Genomic DNA, 23,130 nt, shown 5'->3' with positions numbered 1-23,130 from the left:
AGGTAACTGTAATGGCGCACACAGCCAGGAAAGGAGATGCATTTAGATGCAAATGAAGCATCCGCAGTGGCCGACGACCATAATTCACATGGGTGGACGTGGCGACCACCTGAACTCTCACCCCGTTCACCCACCGCCACTGGCGCCGTTCGACGTCGGGACGCTTGTTTGGCACTCATTGTTCAATCAGACGCACTTTGCATACATCAGGCCGCCATGCAAATTTTGCACTCAGGCACCGACGCGCTTTCGACGCTCGCTTTGGTCAAAGTTAATGGGCAGGCCTTTTAGAGACTCACTCTGGACTTAAAAAGTACACAGGTACAAATAAAATATAATTCTGCTCTCGCCTTTAAAACTACTTTAATGAATAAAAAAAACATTAAAACCTAGTCCATTATTTTAACTAAATAAAAACCAAGATTATCATCATGCATAAATTAAAGATATTGTAAAATCCAAATACGTATATTGGATCTTGGACCTTGAAATCAATTGAACAAAACATATACTCATATAGGTGTCGGAAAAGCTAGTAACAGTTTATATTTATACATATATAAAATACCGCATATATGTATATATATATAAATGTAATACCACTATATGGCGAGATCGGAGACTCTTTTCTGGCGTGTCGAGTTGTATTATTGTCGGCTGTGTTTACGCTAGAACCAATTAGATGGTCATTATGTGTTCTCGCGATGCTCTCATTACGATCCATAAATGTCTCAAATAGTCCAAATAGTAACTTTAGTGATCGGTAACTAAAGGGTATAAAAACAATAGTTTTATGCGCTGGGTCAAATGTATTGTCCAACTAGCATTCTTTAGAAACTAAAATTAGTTTTTTCGGCACTGCTTATGGGTGATTAACGTCTAGAAACGGAATGTGCTGCTATGTCCGTGAAATATTTTCAATTATTACCGAATTTTTTGGTCACGAGATCTCTCTTTCATAGTTGTATCCAATTTCGGGATTTTTGACCTCTATTTCGTTAATTCGAAATGGTTTTAAAAATAGGTTGAAGTGGTTGAAATATACATAATATTTAAGGGAAGAAGAAATATTTTTTTAAATTCCATAGAAAGCTTGTTTACGATTTAATAGAAAGAACGCGCTTACACAATTTTTTTCATAACTATTTAAACATATGCTTGTCCGGTGTTTCCCGACTTTCCTTTACTAAATTGTAAAAAGATTTAATTATTTTTTCTTAATAAAGCACTACCATTTGATTTTATATTTTTATTAAATTGTAGCTAATAACAACATGGTAAACATAAAACATGTTTAAAAATAATAATTGAATTAAAATAAATATATAAATCTATTGACAGCTTTAATTTTATAAAGTATATAAATCTAATTAAATACATATAATAATAGATTATAATTGTATTTAATGATCAAGGAATTCTCGAAATGCTGCCACGTAATCTTCATAATTTATACGCTATCTCATATAGGTGTACAATAGAGGCAACTAAATAGTAACAAATGGTACTTAGCTGGACCCTATTGGTACACGAGTAAGATTTATGAGGCACTCCTCCAGATTGGATTGGAATAGATCTATCATTTACGTCACAGATATTGTTGAAACAGCTTTAATGTACAAGATCAAGTGTGAAATATAGGTATTGCTCGGGACACGTGCTTATGGTAGTCAATTTTGTAGAATTTTATTCAACAAGGAAAATATGTTCAACGTGGGTCAAAGTTACATTATCAACAGGTAGAAGCAAAGGTTGCCGTAAAGCTCCCAGCTTAGGGGATTTTTCTAAAACTTCCTTGTACGTATCCGCTGTAAATTTCACTAGGATGTTTTATTTCATGGCGCGCTATGGAATATTGAATTTAACATTTACATGTTTATTTTATAAATGTATAATCTTCAAAAAATGACATGTATTTTAAATTTAATACAGTTAAGAGACTAAAAAGTTTTTTTTAGACTAAGCATTTATGATGTTTATTGAATATTTTTTTATTTCGCCTTTATTTAATATATTAATGACAATTTTAAAATTTATAGTTGAATCTGTTTGTAATAAATTTTAAAATATGGAGAAAATACTTGAATTCCGATTTGTCGTATTAATTTGTCGGTAGTTTCTTGCGTGCAAAATTGCTGGATTAAAACAAGGGCTTAATTGAAACGAAGGCCATCTACATATCTCTCTCTCACTCTCAATCCTAACGAGGGTCAACTTCAGATTAATTCGGTTTTAGTTGTGCGGATGCCCTTATAAATTTATCAGTCCCTGGATTATTTTAACATAACATGTCATGTTACCGAAAGGTTAAGTGCGGCTTAAAGGTTTTGCTCCCCAGTCAGATTTTGAGGCTCTTCGATTAACTGAAGGCTTAAGCCTTCTGAAGTAAAAGACGACCCTTCCAGCAATGCAAACTAGCGTCGAGCTCGCTCGAATTTAACTGGTGTTTTATATTTGATTTGTCTTTACAGAACGGAGGCGCAAAGGATGGACTGGACATGAACATTGGACCTGCTTGGCAGAAAGGATATACTGGAAAAAACGTCGTCGTTTCTATCCTCGATGATGGAATCCAGACCAACCATCCTGATTTAGCACAGAACTATGTGAGTTTAATTTATTTAATACCTATTTTATTGCCGTTATGTTTACTTTACTGCGGATCAGAAACGAGGTGTGGCACGGCGCGTTGTCGTGTTGAAGGAGAAACCCAATTACACATTTTCTGGTCTTTTTAAATAGCACATCGTTTTGTAAACGTTGTAGTACGCCCTTGTAATATTCAGAGTTTACAGTGGGTTTTCTTGAATTGAACTCTGCCCATACTATCAAAAAAACAATTATCATGATGTTGCGATTCAACTTTGACTAACGTACCTTCTTAGAGCGAGGAGAGCCACTTATTTTCCATAGAGAACCCTGCATCTTTGTCTCAAGGACATCTCAATTATAATTTAACCATGAAGTCCAGATCTGTATCAAGACGATCCTTCAATTCCGTGCAAACTGACAAACGATTTTCCTTCTGTTCGCCTGAGAGCAAATTCCGCACTCACTTGTCTCATTTGCAAATTATCGGTCAAAATGCTTTGCACCTCTTTGGACCTGTAGAAGATGCTTAGTTATTTGATAAGCTCTGTTGTTTGAAACAACTTTTTTGAACGTTTTCGTTTAGTTTTTAAGGCTCCCGACCCTTGCTTGTCTTCAACCGACTAATTTCCGCTTTTAAATCTTTCATATAGCTTGTAAACAGTCTTCAGAGTCATCGCAATATTGCCATACAATGATTTTATTATTTCAAATTTAAAACAAAACTTAGTGTTAACGCGTTGTTCGAAATTCATTGACACCGTAAACACGACCTCACTCTTCCGGCTCTGGAAGCCGGGTAACTATTCACAACATATTCGTACTTGACACTGACTATCTCAACGGATCAGGCTATCGGATTTTTTACTTTAAATGGATGTAGCGTTAGCAGTTGCTGTAATAAAAATTCATTCACCGTATTCTTGATCACATCTCATAAACATAAAAAAATATAATTTTCAACATATTTTATTAAAAATCAAAGTACTTCTTAAATATGTTTTTGACATTAGTTATTCTTGTAAATCAACGTTATAGCGATGAATTGTGTTTTCTCGGCAAGACCCAAATTTTGTTTACCGGCCCTTAATTATTTGAGCGATTTATTTTAAAACTCAAAATGCTAATTTTGAACGGCACAGTTTCAGGTTTATTGAATTTTACAATGGGAACGTTTTAATGAAATATTTACATAATAAATGTAATTAAAGCAAATAAATAAAATCATTGCTAGCAATTGAATGTCCTGGCTGTTTTTAAAATAAATTCTATTGTACATAAATACAATTATAAAGCACGAAAACGAAGCAAATAGTAGCAGGTGGTTTGTGGAAACGAACGAGCTTATATAAACATCGGCGGTTGCTTTCAGCGAAAGGGTCCACGAACTGATTTAAGGAGGAGAGTGCTCAATTCCAAAACAAGCAAATAATAATGGTTTTTGACTTTAGATGAAGTGCTAATAAAGTGGGTGCCTGATTTAATTGTTTGCTGTTAAACTACTGAAATATGTACATAACTATTTAAAACAAGTACGAGAGAATGTATGCATATTTATCGTACGGAAAGTTATCTTTACATTTAAACGAATAATTTTTTTATTGAATTTAAAACATATAATATAGTTCCTGTACTTTATTGTTAAATAAAGTAGCTTATAGCTAAAACTGGGGTTTTTAAGATTTTATTTAACTAGCCATATTTAAAAATCGTTGAGCAAATTATTTACAAACATGCAACTTGTAAATAAAACGAGTCTTTTTAAGACACACTAATATACTTTTTTTTACTACTGAGAAAACCATTGTGACGCTTAACTAGCCGTGTTTTGTATTCGATCCAATACAATCGCTCGCAGTAAAATATTTAAAGGGAACATCCCACAAAACAATTAACAAAATTCTCGGTCATAACTCAAAATAATCACTAGCGATCCTTGGAAGGTGTCGCCTTTGTCTCGGCTCAAAAATGTGTCGCTCTCGCCTAATTGCCGGCGCAATTGTGTTCAACACAAAAGATAACGTGTTCGAAGCGAAGACGACGATAATAATAGGAGGAGGACTTGTAATACATATTCCTCGGCTCAACTGTTGTTTTTTTTCGCGTCTGCAAAAGCGCCATTGTTGGGTCCCTCCGACGCCCCTCTTGGTCCCATCTTGGCGCTTTGGCCTCCGTTTTGTTGGCTGCATACAAAAGAAAATGAATTATATCCATCCCCGCTGTCAGTTTCAGCTGCCGGCGCCCGTTCGTTATTAGCGGTCGTCGGCTGGGCGTTGTTTGTCGCCGTTGTTCTCTGAGGAACTCCATTACGTGCCGAGGAGAGGAGCTATAAGACCGAGAACTATAAGTGGGCCACTTGAGCGATCAAGAAACAATTTTCAAAGTGAACGGATAGAGTTGCGTCAGACGCTGTAGTCTTGCGATGAATATTCACGTTCTGCTATATGCACCTATTTTGCTAAAAATATAAAGTTTGTTTAATAATGAATAATTCTAAATGAACATATTCTTAACTCTTCCTAAGTGTGATGGAAGCGTAAGTCCATCAATGGAAGTAGTAGTCCGAGGTACGGCGTACTTTCCAAAGGCTGATAGGTCCGCGGGCACTACTTCTATGACTTCAGACGCGCGTGTGCCGTGTCTCTTAACTAGTGATATATATAAATCGCTACAGTTTTACGATACTTTTGCAAGCTCAAGTAACATTATTTTATACCCTAGAAAATAAAAAGTATTCTGTATTTCATACATCATTATAACAAACAATAAGATGGTTTATTACTGAACCTTCATGCATATAAAATATAACGTAAACCTAAGCAAAATATAAAAATATATTTAAAATTAAAATTTATTTCTTAATACACAAAGGTGTTTTTTTATATTTAATTAAAGTAACTTACTACATTTTTATTTTTTCGGATGGTCCTCGGAATATTAATATTTAAATTCACTTCTTTGTATACTTTTCCTCTGGCCGTACTCATTTTCTTTTATCAATCTTTCCTTCAATTATCTCTTTTTATTTATGTACATCTTTATTTCTTATCAAATATTTAAGTATATTATTATTCTCAAACTTAAATATCAATATAGCTTGAATATCCAATTATTACAATTTTTCCATCATACTTCAACAACTAGTAAGCCTATTTTATTTAAAAATCTCTCATTTCCCTATTTTATATTTTTTGCAACATCGTTTTATCTAATTTGTTTGATATATATGTTGTATAATACAATCATTGAAATTCGGCAATATATTACTATTGTAGATTTTTTTTTGTATTTATAAAGCCTGTTTTTTACTACGTCAGCGACAGTCAATTTTTAAGTTGATATCTGATTTGTGCTCAGTTTGGTTTACCATTTCACCATAAATAGACTTAGGCCAAAACAATGCTTGCAAATTGTGCAAATTTATTTCAAAAATCGTTCGCGAAACTTACTGTGCGCTATAAACGTCCATCAGAGCAAGTTATTCGCATAACCATGGATCGTTTTCGCACCACACGCATCCGCAGAGACATCGTACAGTGCGCACCGAAGAAATTGTTTCTGCTGTGGAGCGTAGTATTAAGGAGGACCCGAATGAGTCCTTAACTAGCTTAAAAGATCTAGCTTATGTAATAAATAAAGCCGATTGACCATCGTGTGCGTCGTTCGCCGGTGAATGAGCTGAAAACGAGATCCTTATATACACAAAAAAAAATATTCAGCGATGAGGCTCATTTTTGCTTGAATGACTACGTTAATAACCAAAATCGCCACATTTGGAGTGAAAAAAATCCACATGCCTTTCTTAAGATGCCGTTACTTTCACAAAAAGTCACTTTTTGTGAAAGTAACGGCATTTCACACAGCGCGCACCACAATCAATTTATTGAAGGAAATATTTGATGAGCACAAAATTTCGCGTAATGGAATTGTGAATTGCCTTCCAAGATCATATGATTTAACACCTTTGGATTATTTTCTGGGGGGTTATGTAAAGTCGCTATTTTACACCGATAAACCAGAGACGATGAACGGCTTGAAAGCCAACATTCACCGCGTTATTGTCGATATACGGCCCCAGATTTGACTTTAATTAAATTTCTATACCTCTAAGAAAATTCCCTTTTCTCATTCTTAATAATATTTATATGTTTTACTCATTGCCGCACTATATAATATATAATAATATTCCACAACAAATTATCAAAAAATTAACTAAAATTGACACGTATATTTTATTTTATGTTGTACATTTACTCCCGAAATTGTAGCGAAACGAATATCTAATTTATTTTGTTTCAGCACGATGCTCAAAGACGGTCACGACACATCGCATGTCTTTGGTATAATTGGTTATTTTTGCAAGTAAAAACATTATATTATATGTTACACGTTATGAAATACAATTCCATTTATTTTGGATACATCCTTTGTTAAAAATATACTGGTATAATAAAGTAAAGCTGTTTAACTCGATTCCATTCGACGACGCCCTCTTCAATGAGGTGTAATGTGAAGGATATGTCGACAACACGTCGATTGTTATCCGTTTGTTGGTCACGTCCTTCTTCACAAATCTGGTGGACGTGAGGCGAATGGTTTTTGTGTAAAAAGACGACCGTCATCTTGGGACCAAATCCCTGCAGTCGACTTTTCGGATCAATTTGACGACGGATATCACGCCGACTATAAGTCATATACTCTATATAATGCGAATCATGCATATATCAGTATATTGCTTTTTTCTAGCAAAACGATTTATTTATATCTAGTTAATTATAGGACTAATCTTAAATATGCATTTTTATTTTATGTATCCAAAAACTCAATAGTACATAAAGAAAGCACTTCAAGTTTCTTTTCAATGAATACATAATTAAATATAATTTAATCTTGTTTTGGTCGATTGCAAAGTCTGACCCTGAATTTCCTTTCAAGCAGCAACGAAGCGTTAAAAGTGTTTCATTATTATTGTTATGTAAAAAACGCCAGTGATAGAAAATTTTGCGCTCAAATTTTTCTTATGCTCTTTCGGCTCTACAAAGAAATTTTCCACCCGCGGGTTAAAAGTGGATAATTCCGGAAAATTATCAGCCAAAAAGTCGATAAATATTTAATACATGCACAAAAAAAGATAATCAGATATCACTTAAATGGAACAAGGTTTATTTATAATAACCATTGAGTTTCTTTAAAGTAAAGCTTTCTATCTATCCTATGTCAGTGTTAGATACTTGAAATTGATTAATATAGTTTAATTTTTTCAAGTCACTTGAAAATATTGTGAATTACAAAAGTTTTTCGTCTAAAGATTTTATGATTCAAACACAAGTATAATTATTTAACTTTAGTTACTAAAACATTTAATTTAATTATTCTAAACATTCTTCTATCAAAGTGCTGGAAGATAAGTTTTACAACTTGAAGTAGTTGGTTAATATATTTTTCAGTTTCTCTTATTATTTCGCAGTTAATTCTTATGAAAAGAATAAAAAAATATCGTAAATAAATCTCTGGAGGATATTTACAGGCGCTAGATTTAAATAAAAAATGGTTATGGTTTAAGACAATCTCTTAAAACGTTAACGGGACAACTATAAGTTATTAAAAGGAATTCCTTTTATCGTATATTGCATTACTGAACGGTTGCGGTGTAGCGTTACTAGCGGAAAAATTGTTTTCTTTTTTTGTTGCTGTTGCCTTGTAACTCGGCTTGTCCGAGCGCACAAAGAACATCTGCGCTTTTGCGATTCTCAACATTTTCCTCGTGGCATCCTTGTTCTCCCCTTGGGGATGGAATTATTCCAGACATTTATTAGAGAAAGCGGGTCCGACATTTGTCAAGAAAAAATGTGACAAACAAGATGACAAATTGAATATTACATAGAAAACGTGACTTTTTTAGTTGATCAAGCAAATTTTTATTTATTATAGTAAGTTACTACTCACTATAATAACGATAATAAAATAAAATAATAGGTATTTAATATTAATATATAAAAAATCGTTTGATTTAATTTGATAGTTTTCAATGAATTAATGCTATCTTTATTTACGTTTATCTTTTTGTAAATCATTATTAAGGAACATGACTTATACATACTTTTTGCATAGCTTTTTACATTTCCAGTATATGAATTTAATATCTACTTTAGCCGCTTCATTGCAAAGCTAATAATTTTTTTACATATATTTAATATATGTAAAAGCATTATTGAAATGTATTTATATTTAGCATTATTTTTTAATTTCACAAAAATTTAATATTTAAATTAACAAAATCACTTTTGATAACACATGTAATACCTAAGAGAATCTCTAAACTTTTAACAAATTATTTCGAGACCTTTTCTACCTACAAATTTATTTAAGAACTGAATTAAATTGGCATTAAAAGACTCGACTAAGTTGAAATAATAAATAAAACGAATAATTCGCTCGCGGATTTTGCGAATAAGCTTTTGAAAAGTTTCTCCTGGCGCCCACACAAACCTCCGGGACCTTCGAGGGGGTTGATGGTTAAGGGTTTAGGTTTATAATTATCATTTAAATCGTTTCTTGCGAGAAGCAATTAAATTGTGCCAGCGAAAGAAATACCCGACGCAAGGAGCTTTTTGTTTTATGGAAATATCTACAGGCATTTTATAAGGATGGCTTTTAGACAGTATGGATACGTGGAATATGAATTTAATTAAAATTCTCTTTTAAAATTTCGACAAGAATTACAACTTATGGTTTTTAATATATTTTTATATATAAATATATTTTTTTAACAGCTCGCAAGTATTTATAATATAAAAATTCCGGGATTCATCCCGATGAAAGTCATAGTCACAAGTTACTGAAAATTCGTGAGTTTTCAACATGATAAATACCGGAATTTAAATAAACTATACATATTATACATCCATATAATTATTAAAAAAATGGCATTTAAGATATTAATTAATATCATAAATAAGTATTATATTTCATAAACTACTTCCACATAATTATAAGGAATTAAAAACATTAAAACTAAATTTCAAAGTAATATTTTTTTATCAGGAAACATGCAGATGCAAATTATTATATTTTAATACTGTCAATGGGTTCACTTACTGTGACTATTTGTACTATTTTTATTAAACTATGAATTATAAATATTGCTGTTTACATTTTTTATTTTAAACAATTGTTTAATTATAAATGCTTTTACAAAAATTTAACGGACTATTGTACTCTTCATTAGTTTATCCATCTATAAATTAATTTAATCGACAATATCCACATTCTATAGTAATACATTCGCGTGCTGACGTCAGGATAGGCTTTGTTGCACATTTCGTCTCCCCACGACACAATAGCTTGTAATTGCTTGTTATCGTCCACCAACGGTCCTCCAGAATCACCCTAAATCATCCAAAAATAAAATACAGTATATTTTAATAGATTAAAATAAAAAAAAGTTGAATATTAGCTCATAAATGATAATATAATATTTGACAAAAAAACTAAAAAAAGTTTTCATCATAAATAAAATTCGATACTAAGGCTAGAGATATTTTAATGGGTGCATGATATGTTTTTAAAATATTTACATACATAGCAAAGTCCTCGTCCTTTAATAAAAGTGCAAACGTTTGTATAGAAAATTTTTTCTGGCGCTGATGCTTTGGTGCACTCTGAATTTGTCATGGTATTCATTCTGAGCGTTTGTAGTACTTCAGTGGCGTTTCCTGGAAACTATTGAAAATGGATTTAATTATATCGGTTCATGCTAGACTCTAATATCCCACGCGCTAACGTCGGTGCGCAAAATTCCCGCGCGCTAAAGTTGGGGTGCTCATTAAATATATGTTGCAAATCTAACTTTGAACATTTTAAATGTTATCTTTTGGAAATATTTAGCTGAGCTATTTTCCAATGAATTAAAAATATTGAGTTGTTTTTTTAGGATTGAATTATTTTGATAACAATCGAAAATCCTAAATATTTGTCAAAGTAGTGCTCAAATTTACGCAGTAACGCGGTAACAGTCAAAAATGCACTAGGATTACATGTATATCTCTCAGACACGCACGTGCGATCTCTTGCAATTTATATTGGTAATTACACAGTTACAGCTACTGTCTTATTTTAATCACTGAATTAAAAAATAGATTTAATAAAAATCAGAATAAAGCAAAAATAATATTTAAAACACAAAAAGTTAAGGGTCCGGTATTCACACACTCGCTAGCTTCGGTACCTCACGACAGTGAGGTACTGACAGCTGTTGTTACATAAATTAAAATAAACAATTATTTATAATATGGCGTATTTGCGAAGGCAGACATAAAAGACTAGTTAGTTTAGAATAAATAATCAGCAAAATTGCATACTTGAATGAAAAGTTATAGTAAAGTTGTAGTAAATTCCACCGGCCGATATGACCACTAACTGAAATTTTGACGTGGAACAACAACGCATTTTTATCTGATGTTTTAACATTTTCGTTGAACGACGGATACGATATTGCTCAACTGTAAAGCATTATATAGCATACAATATTTATATTAGGGCCTCATAAGGATAACTTACAAGTAAAGCACTACAATAACACATTTTATATAATTATCAAGGAAATCTAATTTGATCGACAAACTATTTTAATTTTTTGTTACTTCTTAGCAATTTAATACTTTCTGGATTATCATATATCTGGAGTAATAAAACTACATAATAATTATAAATATCACAAGAAACTTTTGACAAAATATTATATTTTATCAACTGTATTTACCTTACAGACTGTATGTTACGTACCACTCTCAAGCCCCATCCTGTGGCAGTTAATACGGAAAACTCTGGAATATTCCTAGTCGGCAATGCGATCGGTTGTATCAATTCATTGTATACGATTTGATTTTTCGTTTTTATCAGGCAGACGTCGTTACGATTGTTCTTCGAGTCGTACCAAGGATGGATAACAGCCCTTGAAACGTTGTAACGTATACCGCCAGATGAAATAAAATCCGTTCCCGCAATTGCACAGACGATTCTCCCACTGAATTGAATTTATGGTTATTTGTATTGCATCAATAGAAATAATAATATAAATATAGAATTGCCTTTGTAGAACATTAAAATATAAAAATTAATTTCCCTTCATAAAACTATTAATTTTATAACCACAATTACGTAATTTTCACATATTCAAAGAGACGGTAAATTAGGATTTTTGTACTGGAATTTCGCTGAACAAATTTTTTAAAGTATGTAAAATATTTTATAGTTAGATCAAACATTTTTTTATGACCAATTAGTAGTAACCTTGTCATGCAATGAGCAGCTGTTACAATCCATCTAGTGTCTATGATAGCACCGCCACATAAGTGATGCAATTTTTTATTCCTCAGAGAAACTTGATAAGGAGCGTTTCTTATCGTCGTGTCTTGTCCACCAATTATCAATTTAGATTGCCTGATTTTCAATATTTCGCCATCTAAACACCGTAATATTATATAAATTTTGCACGTTTCTTGCCACATGGTTTAATAATTTATTACAAGTTTTTCTTCGTAAAATATTTTTTTTTATGTATTGTCAATTTTATTTTTCTTATAATCGCTTGTGATAAAATATGATATAATTTACACCCAAATATGGGTTCTAAGTTAAGTAGAAAAAGTAAAAATTTCGCAAAACTTAGCCTTAAATGATATTAAAATATAAAACACATCATGATTTAATGAAATAAATTATAAAAACGCAATTAAATTTTATATAAGCTATAATGAAATAGTTTTTAACAGTATATAAAAACATATTAGAAACAACAATATTTGATTGAGATTAGGCGTTTAGTGCAAGTGTTAAGTTATCTTATCTTAATGGCATTTTTTATATTTATTAACAATACCTGAGCTAACCAAAGTGGTTATGTATAATAAAATGAAGAGCAAAATATTCTTCATGGCGAATTCGAGATGACTGACGTCAAACGTGTTTTGCTGAAAGATTCAGATAACGATCAGTTTGTTTAAGATAAAACCAAAATTCAATGCTAGATAACATTTATTTTTTGAGTTACATACATTTAAGAATTCAATATTTGAGTCATGGAGATCCAAAATTTATAATAGGTAACTCTCGTGTTGATGTCTGGATAACCTTTTGCGCAAGCAATGGAAAACGACACGAATGCTTGTAAGTTTCCGTATATATCAACTATTGGTCCACCTGAATCGCCCTATAATAAAAAAGAAGTGGGATTATATTGCTTTATAAATATGTTTGTGTAATAAACTACCGCGATTATATAGATAGCTTCATTCAGGATAAAGAAACCTCGTATTTTATAAATAGTTAATTTACTCAAATGATCTAATTATCTGATTAAGTAATATGTATTGTGTGCTTAATTTAAATACAACGTTTATTTAAATCTGTTATTTACCAACACTACTATTAATGTATATAAATACTATTGTTAAGTTAACTCAAGGTATTTTATTTATTTGCTTGCAATTCAATTAAAAAATAGCCATTTATTGTGACATTTATTTTTGATCATTATAATTGTCTAGCTTTTAAGTTTACTGCATAACTATCACGCTTTTTTAAAATGTAGATAGAGTCATCAATATTGACTGAATAGTTGACTATATTATTTGAAACTGAAACCACGTCATTGTATTGATGCTATTAAAAAGCAGATAAACTTAAAACTGTTTTAAAATATTTAATATACTAATTAATACGTTAGATAAAATTCTAAGTTTTACATTTTATAATAGCTTAAAATATTAAAAATGAACACTCACAATACATGCCCCCTCTCCAGGTTTTGTATATGTACAAACCAACATACTGTGCGCTATTTCTGTTTTATTTTTCCAGTATGAAGAACAGAGAGACTCTTCTAATATTATTGTGGTAGCCATTTGCAGATTATTAGGTAGTTGAGTATTGCTCTAAAAAAAATATGATTTAAACTTAATTTTGAATATATATATATATATAACCAGAAAAAAATACCGTTGCTGTTCGTCCCCATCCTGACATAACCAATAAAGAATTTTTTGGTGCTGAAGAATATGGTACATATATTGGTTGGACAAACTTATTAAAAGCAATTTCTTTGCTAGTTTTAATTAGAGCTATGTCATTTTCGAACTTTTCTTTGTTGAATAACCGATGAAAATGTATTGATTCATGAATATACAATATACCTCCAGCGTCTAAATATATCGTACCTACTACGATATGTGATAAAGAAACTCTGTGAGATAAAATGATTGTAAATATTTGAAAAAAATATGTTTGATATTAACGTATAATATTTACCCAACAACACAATGAGCTGCTGTTAAAATCCATCGTTTTCCAATTATCGAACCACAACAATAATGTTGTCCATTTGAATACCTCAGCGATGCTTGATAAGGTATTTGTCCTGGAAAAGCATCTCTTCCACCAACTATGAGAGGACTTATAGATCCGATTGGTGAAAAATCTTCAGCTTTAACTAAAAATATATGTAGTAATAAAAAATCATATATTTGATTATTTTTATTTAAAAAAATACCTGAAGCATAGAATAAAAAGAAGGTGAAGAATAATATTTTCATTTTAACTAGTTCTTAGGGCTGTATGTGATACAGTATATAAATAAGAACAAGTTTATTAATGTATATGTTACATGTAGATGGTTATTGCTATTTGACAATGAATTAGTCGTTTTGTTTAAATGAATTTTATGATTTTTTAAGACCTGTTTGTGATAAAAATTCCATGTATAAAAGTAGGTGTTCAAATTTTATCTAGAGATTTATTTCTATTTTAAGTCTTATTTTTTTCGTAACTTTGATAAGCTATTTTTATTAGCAACGTATTTAAATGATTAAATATTCTTTAAAATATATATACATAGTAATTTTAATATTATAGGAAAATTTATATAAATTTAAATTAATAAGAACATACACATATTTAAATGAAACAAATAAGATTGTGATAAAATAATAAGTATAAAATCAGGTAGAGCATTAAAAATTAATATTTATAGGATAATTGTGTGAATGGCCAACATATTTACACATAACTATATATGTGTATAACTATATTGCAGATCTTTCTCCACAAATGTTAACTTTTGCCTATTTTTATTATAAAAAATATTTTTTGAATAACATTGAGGTTAAAATAATTTTTTTAATTACAGGTAATTTTAATCATTTGTAAGGTTTATATCTATAATAAATAGTGTCATATTCAATACTTATTTTAAATTATAAATACCTCCCCCTTACGTCACTCACAATATATTATTGTATGTATAATTTAAACTATTTTTATGTATAACTACAACTACTATGTATCAGTGAGAAAACACGAATAACAAATTATTCTTCACAACGACTTTCAGATGACTGTTTTCATAATGTGATAGTATTCAGATAACGCAGTTTGCTAATGGAAAAACGCAGATTTGTGTTGAGATAGCGTTTATTTACACTTTATAATACATGCATTTACGTATTCAAGATTTGAGTCATTATTATCCAGAATTTATAATTTGACACTCTTGTGTTAATATCTGGGTAACCAGCAGCACAGGGTATGGCAAAGGATACAAGTGCCTGTAAATTTCCATTTACGTCAACCAAAGGTCCGCCAGAATCTCCCTGAAATGTTTATTTTTTAAAAACTGTTCTATAATATTACTTAAAAAATAATAATATTAAGCACTTACATTACATAACCCTTCCCCAAGCTTTGTGAAAGTGCAAACCATCATATTATGTGATATTTCTTTAAAATTACTCCATTTCGAAGAACATAGAGACTTTTCCATTATCATAGTATTGATCACTTGTAGAGTATTAGGTAGCATTGTATCATTCTATAAAATAACATATAAAATTAAAAAATAGTATATGCAAATAATATATCTGCGCTTACTTTTGATAATTTACCCCATCCAGAAGCAAGTAGTACAGAGTTTTCTGGAGCTGATGTGAATGGCACATAAATTGGTTTTACCATATCATTGAACGTAATATCTGAGATGGTTTTAATTAAAGCAATGTCGTTCTCAAAACTTTTTTTGTTAAATAAACTATGAGGATGTATTGATTGAAAAGCATATCGATCACCTCCAAAGTTTAAATTTATAGTTCCCACAACGATAAACGATAAAGGAGCACTGTAAATTAAACATATATTGGTCAATATTTTTTTTTTATTACTGTAATATTATAATTACCTGACAACACAATGAGCTGCGGTTAAGACCCATCTCTTTCCTATTATCGCACCACCACAAAAATGCTGTCCATTTGCAACTCTAAGAGATGCTTGATAGGGTACTTGACCAGGTAAAGCATTACTACCACTAACTATTCGTGGACTTATGAAATTTGCTAAAAAGTAAACTTGTTAATATATGTAAAAGTAATTAAATTTTATAGAAAAGTTTACCTGAAACATATGCCAATTGAAAGAATATATAAAATATTTTCATCATGACCTTACCCTTAGAACTTTCTAATATTAATGATTGTTTAATTACTGCATGTTATGTTTATATGTATGTGAATATATACTCTAAATATACTTAGAACAACTTGATACTGATAATTATCAATGTTTGATTATGAGTTATATCGCGTTTTATTTGCGAAATTATATGATTTTTTAAGACTTGTTTGTCGTTAGAATTCTGTTTAAAACATAAAACGACCATATAAATGTTTAAGTTTGTTACTGAGTATTTTAAGCAAAACGTTTGTGTATTTTGTGACGTCATCTATATACATATATATGTATGTATATACAGGCTTGGTCATAATAATTGTGCACCGCAATAAATATAAATAGAAAACCGACTAAGGTTATTTAAAATGTTTATATTTAGTAGGCTCACCCTTAGCTTTAATTAAAATTGCAACTCTTCTTGACATACTGTCAAATAATAAAATGCGGGTGGACGGAGACAATTTTCTCCATTCCATCAGCATTTTTTCTCGCAGCTTAATTTTGAGTTTGCAATTATGCTGGGTAACCTTTTATTTTAATTTTGCCTATACATGCTCTATATGACTTTTGTCTGGTAACTGTGTAGGCCATCCTAAAAGCATCAAACCTTTTAATGCAAAATAACTCTTGCTTTTTAGCGAAGTATGGCATGTAGCGTTTTCTTGCCGGAATCTGATAGTAGTGTGGTCTGTGCTTGGAAATATTTTCCAGTTTGATTCCATTAGAGGGGACTCCAAAATATAAATATAAATGTCAGTATTCATAATACCATCACAAATGTATAGATTTCGTACTCCTGCTGCTGCCATGCGATCCCAAACCATACCGCTTCCGCCATTATATTTGACTTTTGGTACTACGAAATCAGGTAGATTTTCTTCTTCAACTTATGAACGCACGTGTACTACGCTAGGGATTCCAAAAGCTTAAAAACAATAATAAAAAAGTATAATTATTTTATAAATATTAGTTTTAAATTATCTTCAAGAAGGTTTCATCAAACCAAATGACTTTTGCCTAATCTTCACAGGTCCCATCTCGGTGTTTTCGGGCCCATTCTCTAACATTAGAGTTTTATTTCTTTCTGAAAGCCACGGTTTGCGTCGGGCTTTACAACCTCTGAGTTTCACATTTTTGAGCTTTTTTATCAACGTCCAGAACAAAATGGTTCACCTTCCGCTTGCAGAGACTTCAGCAGCCAACTTTAAATGTGTTTTTCGACGATTTTTAAGGGACTCGCAAATATTCCATCTTCCTGAGCAGTTGTCTCTCGTTTTATTACAGTTCTTGGCTTTGATTTGTAAGAACCACATTCGGTGAACCATTTCAAAGCATTTAGGACAGCATGTCGTAAACAATTAATGTGTTTACTAATTTTCGATATATTCAGTCAATAATATACAATATAATAATGCAATTAAATTTTATTTTCACTTTTAGCTTTACATCTTATTTTATTTATTTATCGTTCGTAAAAATAGTTATCTAAATTCAGTCAACAGAAAAAATTTATTATACAAACAGAGTGAGATTTTGGAAATAAAAAGATCGTATCAAAGATTTATATTGTAAATCAAAGCAGTATGTTATACTCCTAAAAAATAAATAAGATATCATTCTTTAGATTTTTATTATAAATAACCTACTCAATTTATTTTTAAATAAATATTTGCTGAAAATTTAAACTTTAGTTTATTACAAAAATTTTATTAAATTTCATTACAATGAAAATAACAGCAAACATCTTGAAGAATCTATACTAGGCATTTTATTGTAATTTCGATAAACTATTATATGATATATTTGTATTATTATGTATTATAATATATAACGTAAAATAGTTTTAATATTACGATTATTTTGCTTCTTAAGAAAAATATTAGATCGAGAATTCTTATTTCTCGAGAAATTTTCTGATTTACCATTTATTCATAAATTAAGAAGATCAACGCTGGTGTACCTCAGAGAAGCGTAATGAGCCCACTCCTTTACCTTTTCTATATCAATGATCAGTGTTTCTTATCGAGAAAAAATTTAAAAAGTATTTTTAATTTTATAATAAGAATCATGTAACAAATATTGATTTAGTAAATCAAAGTGTAATAGTATTTTTTAAATATTAGAAATATTATTTATTAAATGTATTTCTGAGAATCCATTCCCGGGTCGACCCGGGTTATAAACCCTAATTGTAAGTGTACATTTTAAAATAGCAATAATATACCCCAACCGTTTTTTAAATATTTTCACCCATTGGTAAAAATATAATATTATAAATTAGATATGTAAATAAAACATGGTTTACTAATACAATATAATGATTTATTATATGTTTTATATAATCTACATTTTAAAATTATTCGATTGCTTGAATAAATTTGATCCAAGGGATAAAACTGCTAACTCGAGTCGACACAATTGGATAGTTATCACCGCAGCCTCTTGAAAATGACATTATTCCATACAAATACCCAGAATCTACTAATGGACCTCCTAAATCGCCCTAAATATGTAACAAATTTAATATTTTATGACGTCTATTAAAATATTTAATTCATTAGAATATAATATACTAACCTCGCAAATTCCTTGCCCATTTTTCGTTTTAGTGCACAACATCGAATATTCTATTCTTCCATTAAAGTATATATTATAGCACGAGTTCTGGCTATATATTCTCATAGGTAGAGTTTGCAATTTATTTACTAGTGTAGCTTGATTATCCTATAACAACGCAAGTTTTATACATTATTAATAAGTTAAATAAAATTTAAAATAATTATCAGTGTACTTTTTGTACAAAAAATGTTTAGTTAACAAAATGTAATTTTTCATTAAAACTTACATATGTTTTGTATCCCCATCCAGTTGCCAGCAAAAAAGATTCATCAGGGAGATTTACAGTAGCAAGTTTAATGGCCTGTATGTTGCTTTTAAATACTATAGCCAATTCGGTTTGAATCATTCCAATATCATTAGCTTTAGTGTAAGGGTTATATCTATCATGTTTTACTACTAATTTAGTTTCGAATGATTCCCCAAAAAGAAATTCACTATTTATGCCTAATAAATTGGTTCCAACTTGTACAGTATATGGATGATCACTAAAAAATAATAACCGATTTAAAAAACTACTATACATATTTTTAATACATTTTTTAAAATAAAACTTACATAGTCAAGCAGTAGGCTGATGTCAAAATCCACCTGTTGCTAATTATTGCGCCTGCACAAAAATGAGTAACATATATGTTTCTTAAAGAAACTTGATATGGAACAGATCCTGCTGCTGCACCACCGGCTACGCGGTCATTTACTTCGGTTGTAACATCTTGGTTTTGTGCTATAAAATAATATATTTATTGATTATTAATAAATAAAAAGGTTGAAGCAGACGTTGGTTATAGTTACCTAGAGAACAGCTCAAAAAAAGCGTTATAAACAGCACTTCGAAATTCATTTTGAATCGTCAGCTACTACTTTGTTAACTGAATATACTTACTTTTTCTCTTGCGCTTTTATATGCTCCAAGTTGTTATAAATATAACATGATTATTTACCCTTTTGGTTCGTAAAAATAGTTATCTAAATTCAGTCAACAGAAAAAATGTATTATACAAACAGAGTGAGATTTTGGAAATAAAAATATTGTATCAAAGATTTATATTGTAAATCAAAGCGGTATTTTATACTTCTAAAAATAAATAAGATATCATTTCTCAGATTTTCATTATAAATAACTTACTTAAATTATTTTTAAATAAATATTTGCTATAAATTCAAACATTATTATAATATTAACTTTTTATTCAAATGTATTACAATGATATTAGCAGCAAACATCTAGAATAATGTTACTAGATATTTGATTGTATATTGTATAAATTAATATATCATATATTTATAGCAAATATATTTTAAATTATAACGTCAAATAATTTTCATTATTACGATACTTTCGCTTCATATATTAATTATTAAATCGAGCATCATATTTCTAGAAAAAATTTCTGATTTGACATTTATTCATAAATAAATAAGATAAACGATGGTGTACCTTAGGAAAGCGTAATGGGCCCACTCCTTTACCTTTTATATATCAATGATCAGTGTTTTGTATTGAGAAAAAATTTAAAAAGTATTTTTATAAAATAATAAGAATCATGTATCAAATATTGATTTAGTAAATCTAAGTGTAATAGTATAAAAAAATATTTTAAATAGTATTTATTAAATGTATTCCCGAGAATCCATTCCCGGGTCGACCCGGGTTAGAAGCCCTAATTGTAAGTGAAGATTTTAAAATAGCATTATTATATACCCCAACCGTTTTTTAAATCTTTTCACTCAATGGTAAAAATATAATATTATAATTAAGGGATGTCAATAAAACATGCTTTACTAATACAATATAATGATTTATTATATGTTTTAAATAATCTACATTTTAAAACTATTCGATTGCTTGAATAAATTTGATCCAAGGGATAAAACTGCTAACTCGAGTCGAGACACTTGGATAGTTATCACCGCAGCCTCTTGAAAATGACATTATTCCATACAAATACCCAGAATCTACTAATGGACCTCCAAAATCGCCCTAAATATGTAACAAATTAAATATATTATTACGTCTATTAAAAAATTTAAATCATTAGAATATAATATACCAACCTCGCAAATTCCTTGCCCAGGTTTAGTTTTAGTGCACAACATCGAATATTCTATTCTTACATTAAAGTTTATATTATAACAACTATAGCACGAGTTCTGGTTATATATTCTCATGGGTATAGTTTGCAATTTATTCACTAGTGTAGCTTGATTATCCTATAACAACGCAAGTTATATACATTATTAATAAGTAAAATACAATTTAAATTAATCATCAGTGTACTTTTTGTACAAAAAGTGTTTGGTTAACAAAATGTAATTTGTCATTTAAACTTACATATGTTTTGTATCCCCATCCAGTTGCCAGCAAAAAAGATTCATCAGGCAGATTTACAGTAGCAAGTTTAATGGCCTGTATGTTGCTTTTAAATACTATAGCCAATTCGGTTTGAATCATTCCAATATCATTAGCTTTAGTGTAAGGGTTATATTTATCATGTTTTACTACTAATTTAGTTTCGAATGATTCCCCAAAAAGAAATTCACTATTTATGCCTAATAAATTGGTTCCAACTTGTACAGTATATGGATGATCACTAAAAAATAATTAGTTATTTAAAAACTACTATACATATTTTTAATACATTTTTAAAAATAAAACTTACATAGTTAAGCAGTAGGCTGATGTCAAAATCCACCTGTCGCTAATTATTGCGCCAGCACAAAAATGAGTAACATATATGTTTCTTAAAGAAACTTGATATGGAACAGATCCTGCCGCTGCACCACCGGCTACGCGGTCATTTGCTTCGGTTGTTACATCTTGGTTTTGGGCTAGAAAATAATAAATTTATTAATTATTAATAAATAAAAAGGTTTAAGCAGACGTTGGTTATAGTTACCTAGAGAACAGCTCAAAAATAGCGTTATAAACAGCACTCGAAAATTCATTTTGAATCGTCAGCTACTACTTTGTTAACTGAATAATCTTACTTTTTCTCTTGCGCTTTTATATGCTTTAAGTTGTTATAATTATAACAAGATTATTTACTCTTGTGGTTCGTAGAAATAGTTATCTAAATTAAGTCAACAAAAAAAAATGTATTATACAAACAGAGTGAGATTTTGGGAATAAAAGTATTGTATCAAAGATTTATATTGTAAATCAAAGCGGTATTTTGTACTTCTAAGAATAAATAAAATATCATTTCTCAGATTTCTATTATAAATAACTTACTTAAATTATTTTTAAATAAATACTGGCTAAAAATTCAAACTTTATTTTAATATAAAGTTTTTATACAAATTTATTACATATAAAATAACACCAAACATCTATAATAATGTATACTAGACATTTTATTGTATATTGTATAAACTAATATATAATATATTTCTACCTAATATATTTTAAATTATAACTTAAAATAATTTTAATTACTACGATTATTTCGTTTCTTAAGAAAAATATTAAATCGAGCATTATTATTTTTCGAAAAATTTTCCGATTTGACATTTATTCATAAATAAAGAAGATAAACGCTGGTGTACCTCCGGGAAGTGTAATGTGCCCACTTCTCTTCCTTTTTTATACCAATGCTCAATGTTTCTTATGGAGAAAATCTCAAATCGAAAATTTATATTTCTCGAGAGATTTTATAAAGTATTTTTTCTTTTTTTAAATATTTTTAAAAGGGTTACAACCACTGTCATTTTCATAACGCTGTATAATTAAAGGTGGTTTCGTGCCTAATATTAGAATGACAAAAATAGCTTTCAAATTTTTACCACTCGAATTTGCCTTATTTGTTCTTCAGTAATAATGAAAGACACTTAGATTAAAAAACCTTTCCGAAGGTGTTTGTGCCAGATGTTTGAAAATAAGATCGAAAGTATTTTTATCACCAACTTTTATGCATTGCATTTTTTTGCAATTTTTTATTAATCTAACCGGCCGGCTGCTTTATCTTTGCTTTGGTGATTTAAGAACCCGCTTTGATAAGAATAAATTACACATGGAAATCGGCAAATACAAAATGACTTAAGTCTATTGTTCTTTTTCGATAATCCAAAAAGTTTATTTTTATTGTTTTAGAATTTTTTGTTATAAAAAAGTTCTAGATTTGAACTGCCAATTAAAAAGAAATTGTATAAAATAAATAACCAGTCTTTTTTCGAAATCCATAATCTTTTACTAGTCAAAAAAAATACTTCTTCAGCTATTTTTTAAAAGCAGAAATAAGTCCAATGGGAAAGAAATAATTCGCAGATTATTTAATTGCTCCACGAATTCTATGGGCCTTTGCTGCTCTATTAAATTATTAGAAAATTTATCATTTGCGCAACAGATAGAGAATAAATCTTTTAGCCATACATAAAGTAGTGTAAGAAATCTAGCAATATGCGGAATAATGAAGAAAGAATTAA

At 29.8% G+C, this 23,130-nt stretch overlaps 5 protein-coding genes across 7 annotated transcripts in view; 1 reads left to right on the top strand and 4 right to left on the bottom strand.

Annotated features, from left to right (window-relative positions):
* Fur2 (furin-like protease 2) overlaps positions 1-23,130 on the top strand; it is a 92,896-nt gene that overhangs the window by 31,882 nt on the left and 37,884 nt on the right. For both annotated transcript variants that reach the window (XM_088188854.1, XM_088188855.1), the window contains exon 3: positions 2,472-2,606. In XM_088188854.1, coding sequence (XP_088044980.1) covers positions 2,499-2,606 — 108 coding nt within the window. In that variant the 5' untranslated portion in view covers positions 2,472-2,498. The remainder of the gene's footprint in view (positions 1-2,471; positions 2,607-23,130) is intronic.
* LOC148233695 (transmembrane protease serine 9-like) lies at positions 9,607-16,187 on the bottom strand. The gene is made up of 11 exons (XM_088188935.1): positions 16,033-16,187; positions 15,818-15,974; positions 15,514-15,757; positions 15,305-15,454; positions 15,088-15,236; positions 14,252-14,267; positions 12,470-12,560; positions 11,881-12,052; positions 11,374-11,614; positions 10,171-10,311; positions 9,607-9,978 (listed from the first exon to the last, which is right to left on the bottom strand). Exons 1-11 carry the CDS (start codon positions 16,076-16,078, stop codon positions 9,814-9,816), a joined length of 1,572 nt encoding a protein of 523 aa, XP_088045061.1. The 5' UTR covers positions 16,079-16,187; the 3' UTR covers positions 9,607-9,813.
* On the bottom strand, positions 12,607-14,509 carry LOC148233696 (chymotrypsin-2-like). Of its 2 annotated transcripts, XM_088188914.1 has the most exons (5): positions 14,138-14,479; positions 13,897-14,077; positions 13,588-13,831; positions 13,374-13,523; positions 12,607-12,799 (listed from the first exon to the last, which is right to left on the bottom strand). In XM_088188914.1, the coding sequence occupies exons 1-5, from the start codon at positions 14,178-14,180 to the stop codon at positions 12,647-12,649; spliced, it is 771 nt and encodes a 256-aa protein (XP_088045040.1). In that variant the 5' UTR covers positions 14,181-14,479; the 3' UTR covers positions 12,607-12,646. The 2 variants fall into 2 exon arrangements, 1 of the variants encoding a protein (XP_088045040.1); XR_015810277.1 differs by lacking the exon at positions 13,588-13,831 and having other exon boundaries at positions 14,138-14,509.
* On the bottom strand, positions 18,390-19,649 carry LOC148233694 (chymotrypsin-2-like). Its single transcript, XM_088188863.1, has 5 exons — positions 19,501-19,649; positions 19,264-19,432; positions 18,935-19,193; positions 18,667-18,813; positions 18,390-18,592 (listed from the first exon to the last, which is right to left on the bottom strand). The coding sequence occupies exons 1-5, from the start codon at positions 19,547-19,549 to the stop codon at positions 18,446-18,448; spliced, it is 771 nt and encodes a 256-aa protein (XP_088044989.1). The 5' UTR covers positions 19,550-19,649; the 3' UTR covers positions 18,390-18,445.
* LOC148233693 (chymotrypsin-2-like) lies at positions 20,487-21,684 on the bottom strand. The gene is made up of 5 exons (XM_088188861.1): positions 21,606-21,684; positions 21,369-21,537; positions 21,041-21,299; positions 20,764-20,919; positions 20,487-20,689 (listed from the first exon to the last, which is right to left on the bottom strand). Exons 1-5 carry the CDS (start codon positions 21,652-21,654, stop codon positions 20,543-20,545), a joined length of 780 nt encoding a protein of 259 aa, XP_088044987.1. The 5' UTR covers positions 21,655-21,684; the 3' UTR covers positions 20,487-20,542.

Source organism: Plectrocnemia conspersa, unplaced genomic scaffold, assembly GCF_051122295.1.
Source record: "Plectrocnemia conspersa isolate PC_06_02 unplaced genomic scaffold, ASM5112229v1 ptg000007l, whole genome shotgun sequence".
Classification (NCBI taxonomy): Eukaryota; Metazoa; Arthropoda; class Insecta; order Trichoptera; family Polycentropodidae; genus Plectrocnemia; species Plectrocnemia conspersa.
Note: the sequence above shows the minus strand (reverse complement) of the source record. Positions and strands in the feature narration are given on the sequence as shown.

Coding starts and splice junctions, on each gene's coding strand:
- LOC148233693 (XM_088188861.1), bottom strand. CDS start 21,654: ATGAATTTTCGAGTGCTGTTTATAACGCTATTTTTGAGCTGTTCTCTA. Junction 21,538..21,605: donor ATTTTTGAGCTGTTCTCTAG/GTAACTATAACC, acceptor ATTATTTTCTAG/CCCAAAACCAAGATGTAACA. Junction 20,920..21,040: donor GATGGGGATACAAAACATAT/GTAAGTTTAAAT, acceptor GCGTTGTTATAG/GATAATCAAGCTACACTAGT.
- LOC148233695 (XM_088188935.1), bottom strand. CDS start 16,078: ATGATGAAAATATTTTATATATTCTTTCAATTGGCATATGTTTCAG. Junction 12,053..12,469: donor AACCACTTTGGTTAGCTCAG/GTATTGTTAATA, acceptor TACGGTGTTTAG/ATGGCGAAATATTGAAAATC. Junction 10,312..11,373: donor CAGGATGGGGCTTGAGAGTG/GTACGTAACATA, acceptor CATTTTCAATAG/TTTCCAGGAAACGCCACTGA.
- LOC148233694 (XM_088188863.1), bottom strand. CDS start 19,549: ATGAATTTCGAAGTGCTGTTTATAACGCTTTTTTTGAGCTGTTCTCTA. Junction 19,194..19,263: donor TCAGCCTACTGCTTGACTAT/GTAAGTTTTATT, acceptor ATTATTTTTTAG/TGATCATCCATATACTGTAC. Junction 18,814..18,934: donor GATGGGGATACAAAACATAT/GTAAGTTTTAAT, acceptor GCGTTGTTATAG/GATAATCAAGCTACACTAGT.
- LOC148233696 (XM_088188914.1), bottom strand. CDS start 14,180: ATGAAAATATTATTCTTCACCTTCTTTTTATTCTATGCTTCAG. Junction 14,078..14,137: donor CTTTTTATTCTATGCTTCAG/GTATTTTTTTAA, acceptor ATATATTTTTAG/TTAAAGCTGAAGATTTTTCA. Junction 13,832..13,896: donor GCAGCTCATTGTGTTGTTGG/GTAAATATTATA, acceptor TTTATCTCACAG/AGTTTCTTTATCACATATCG.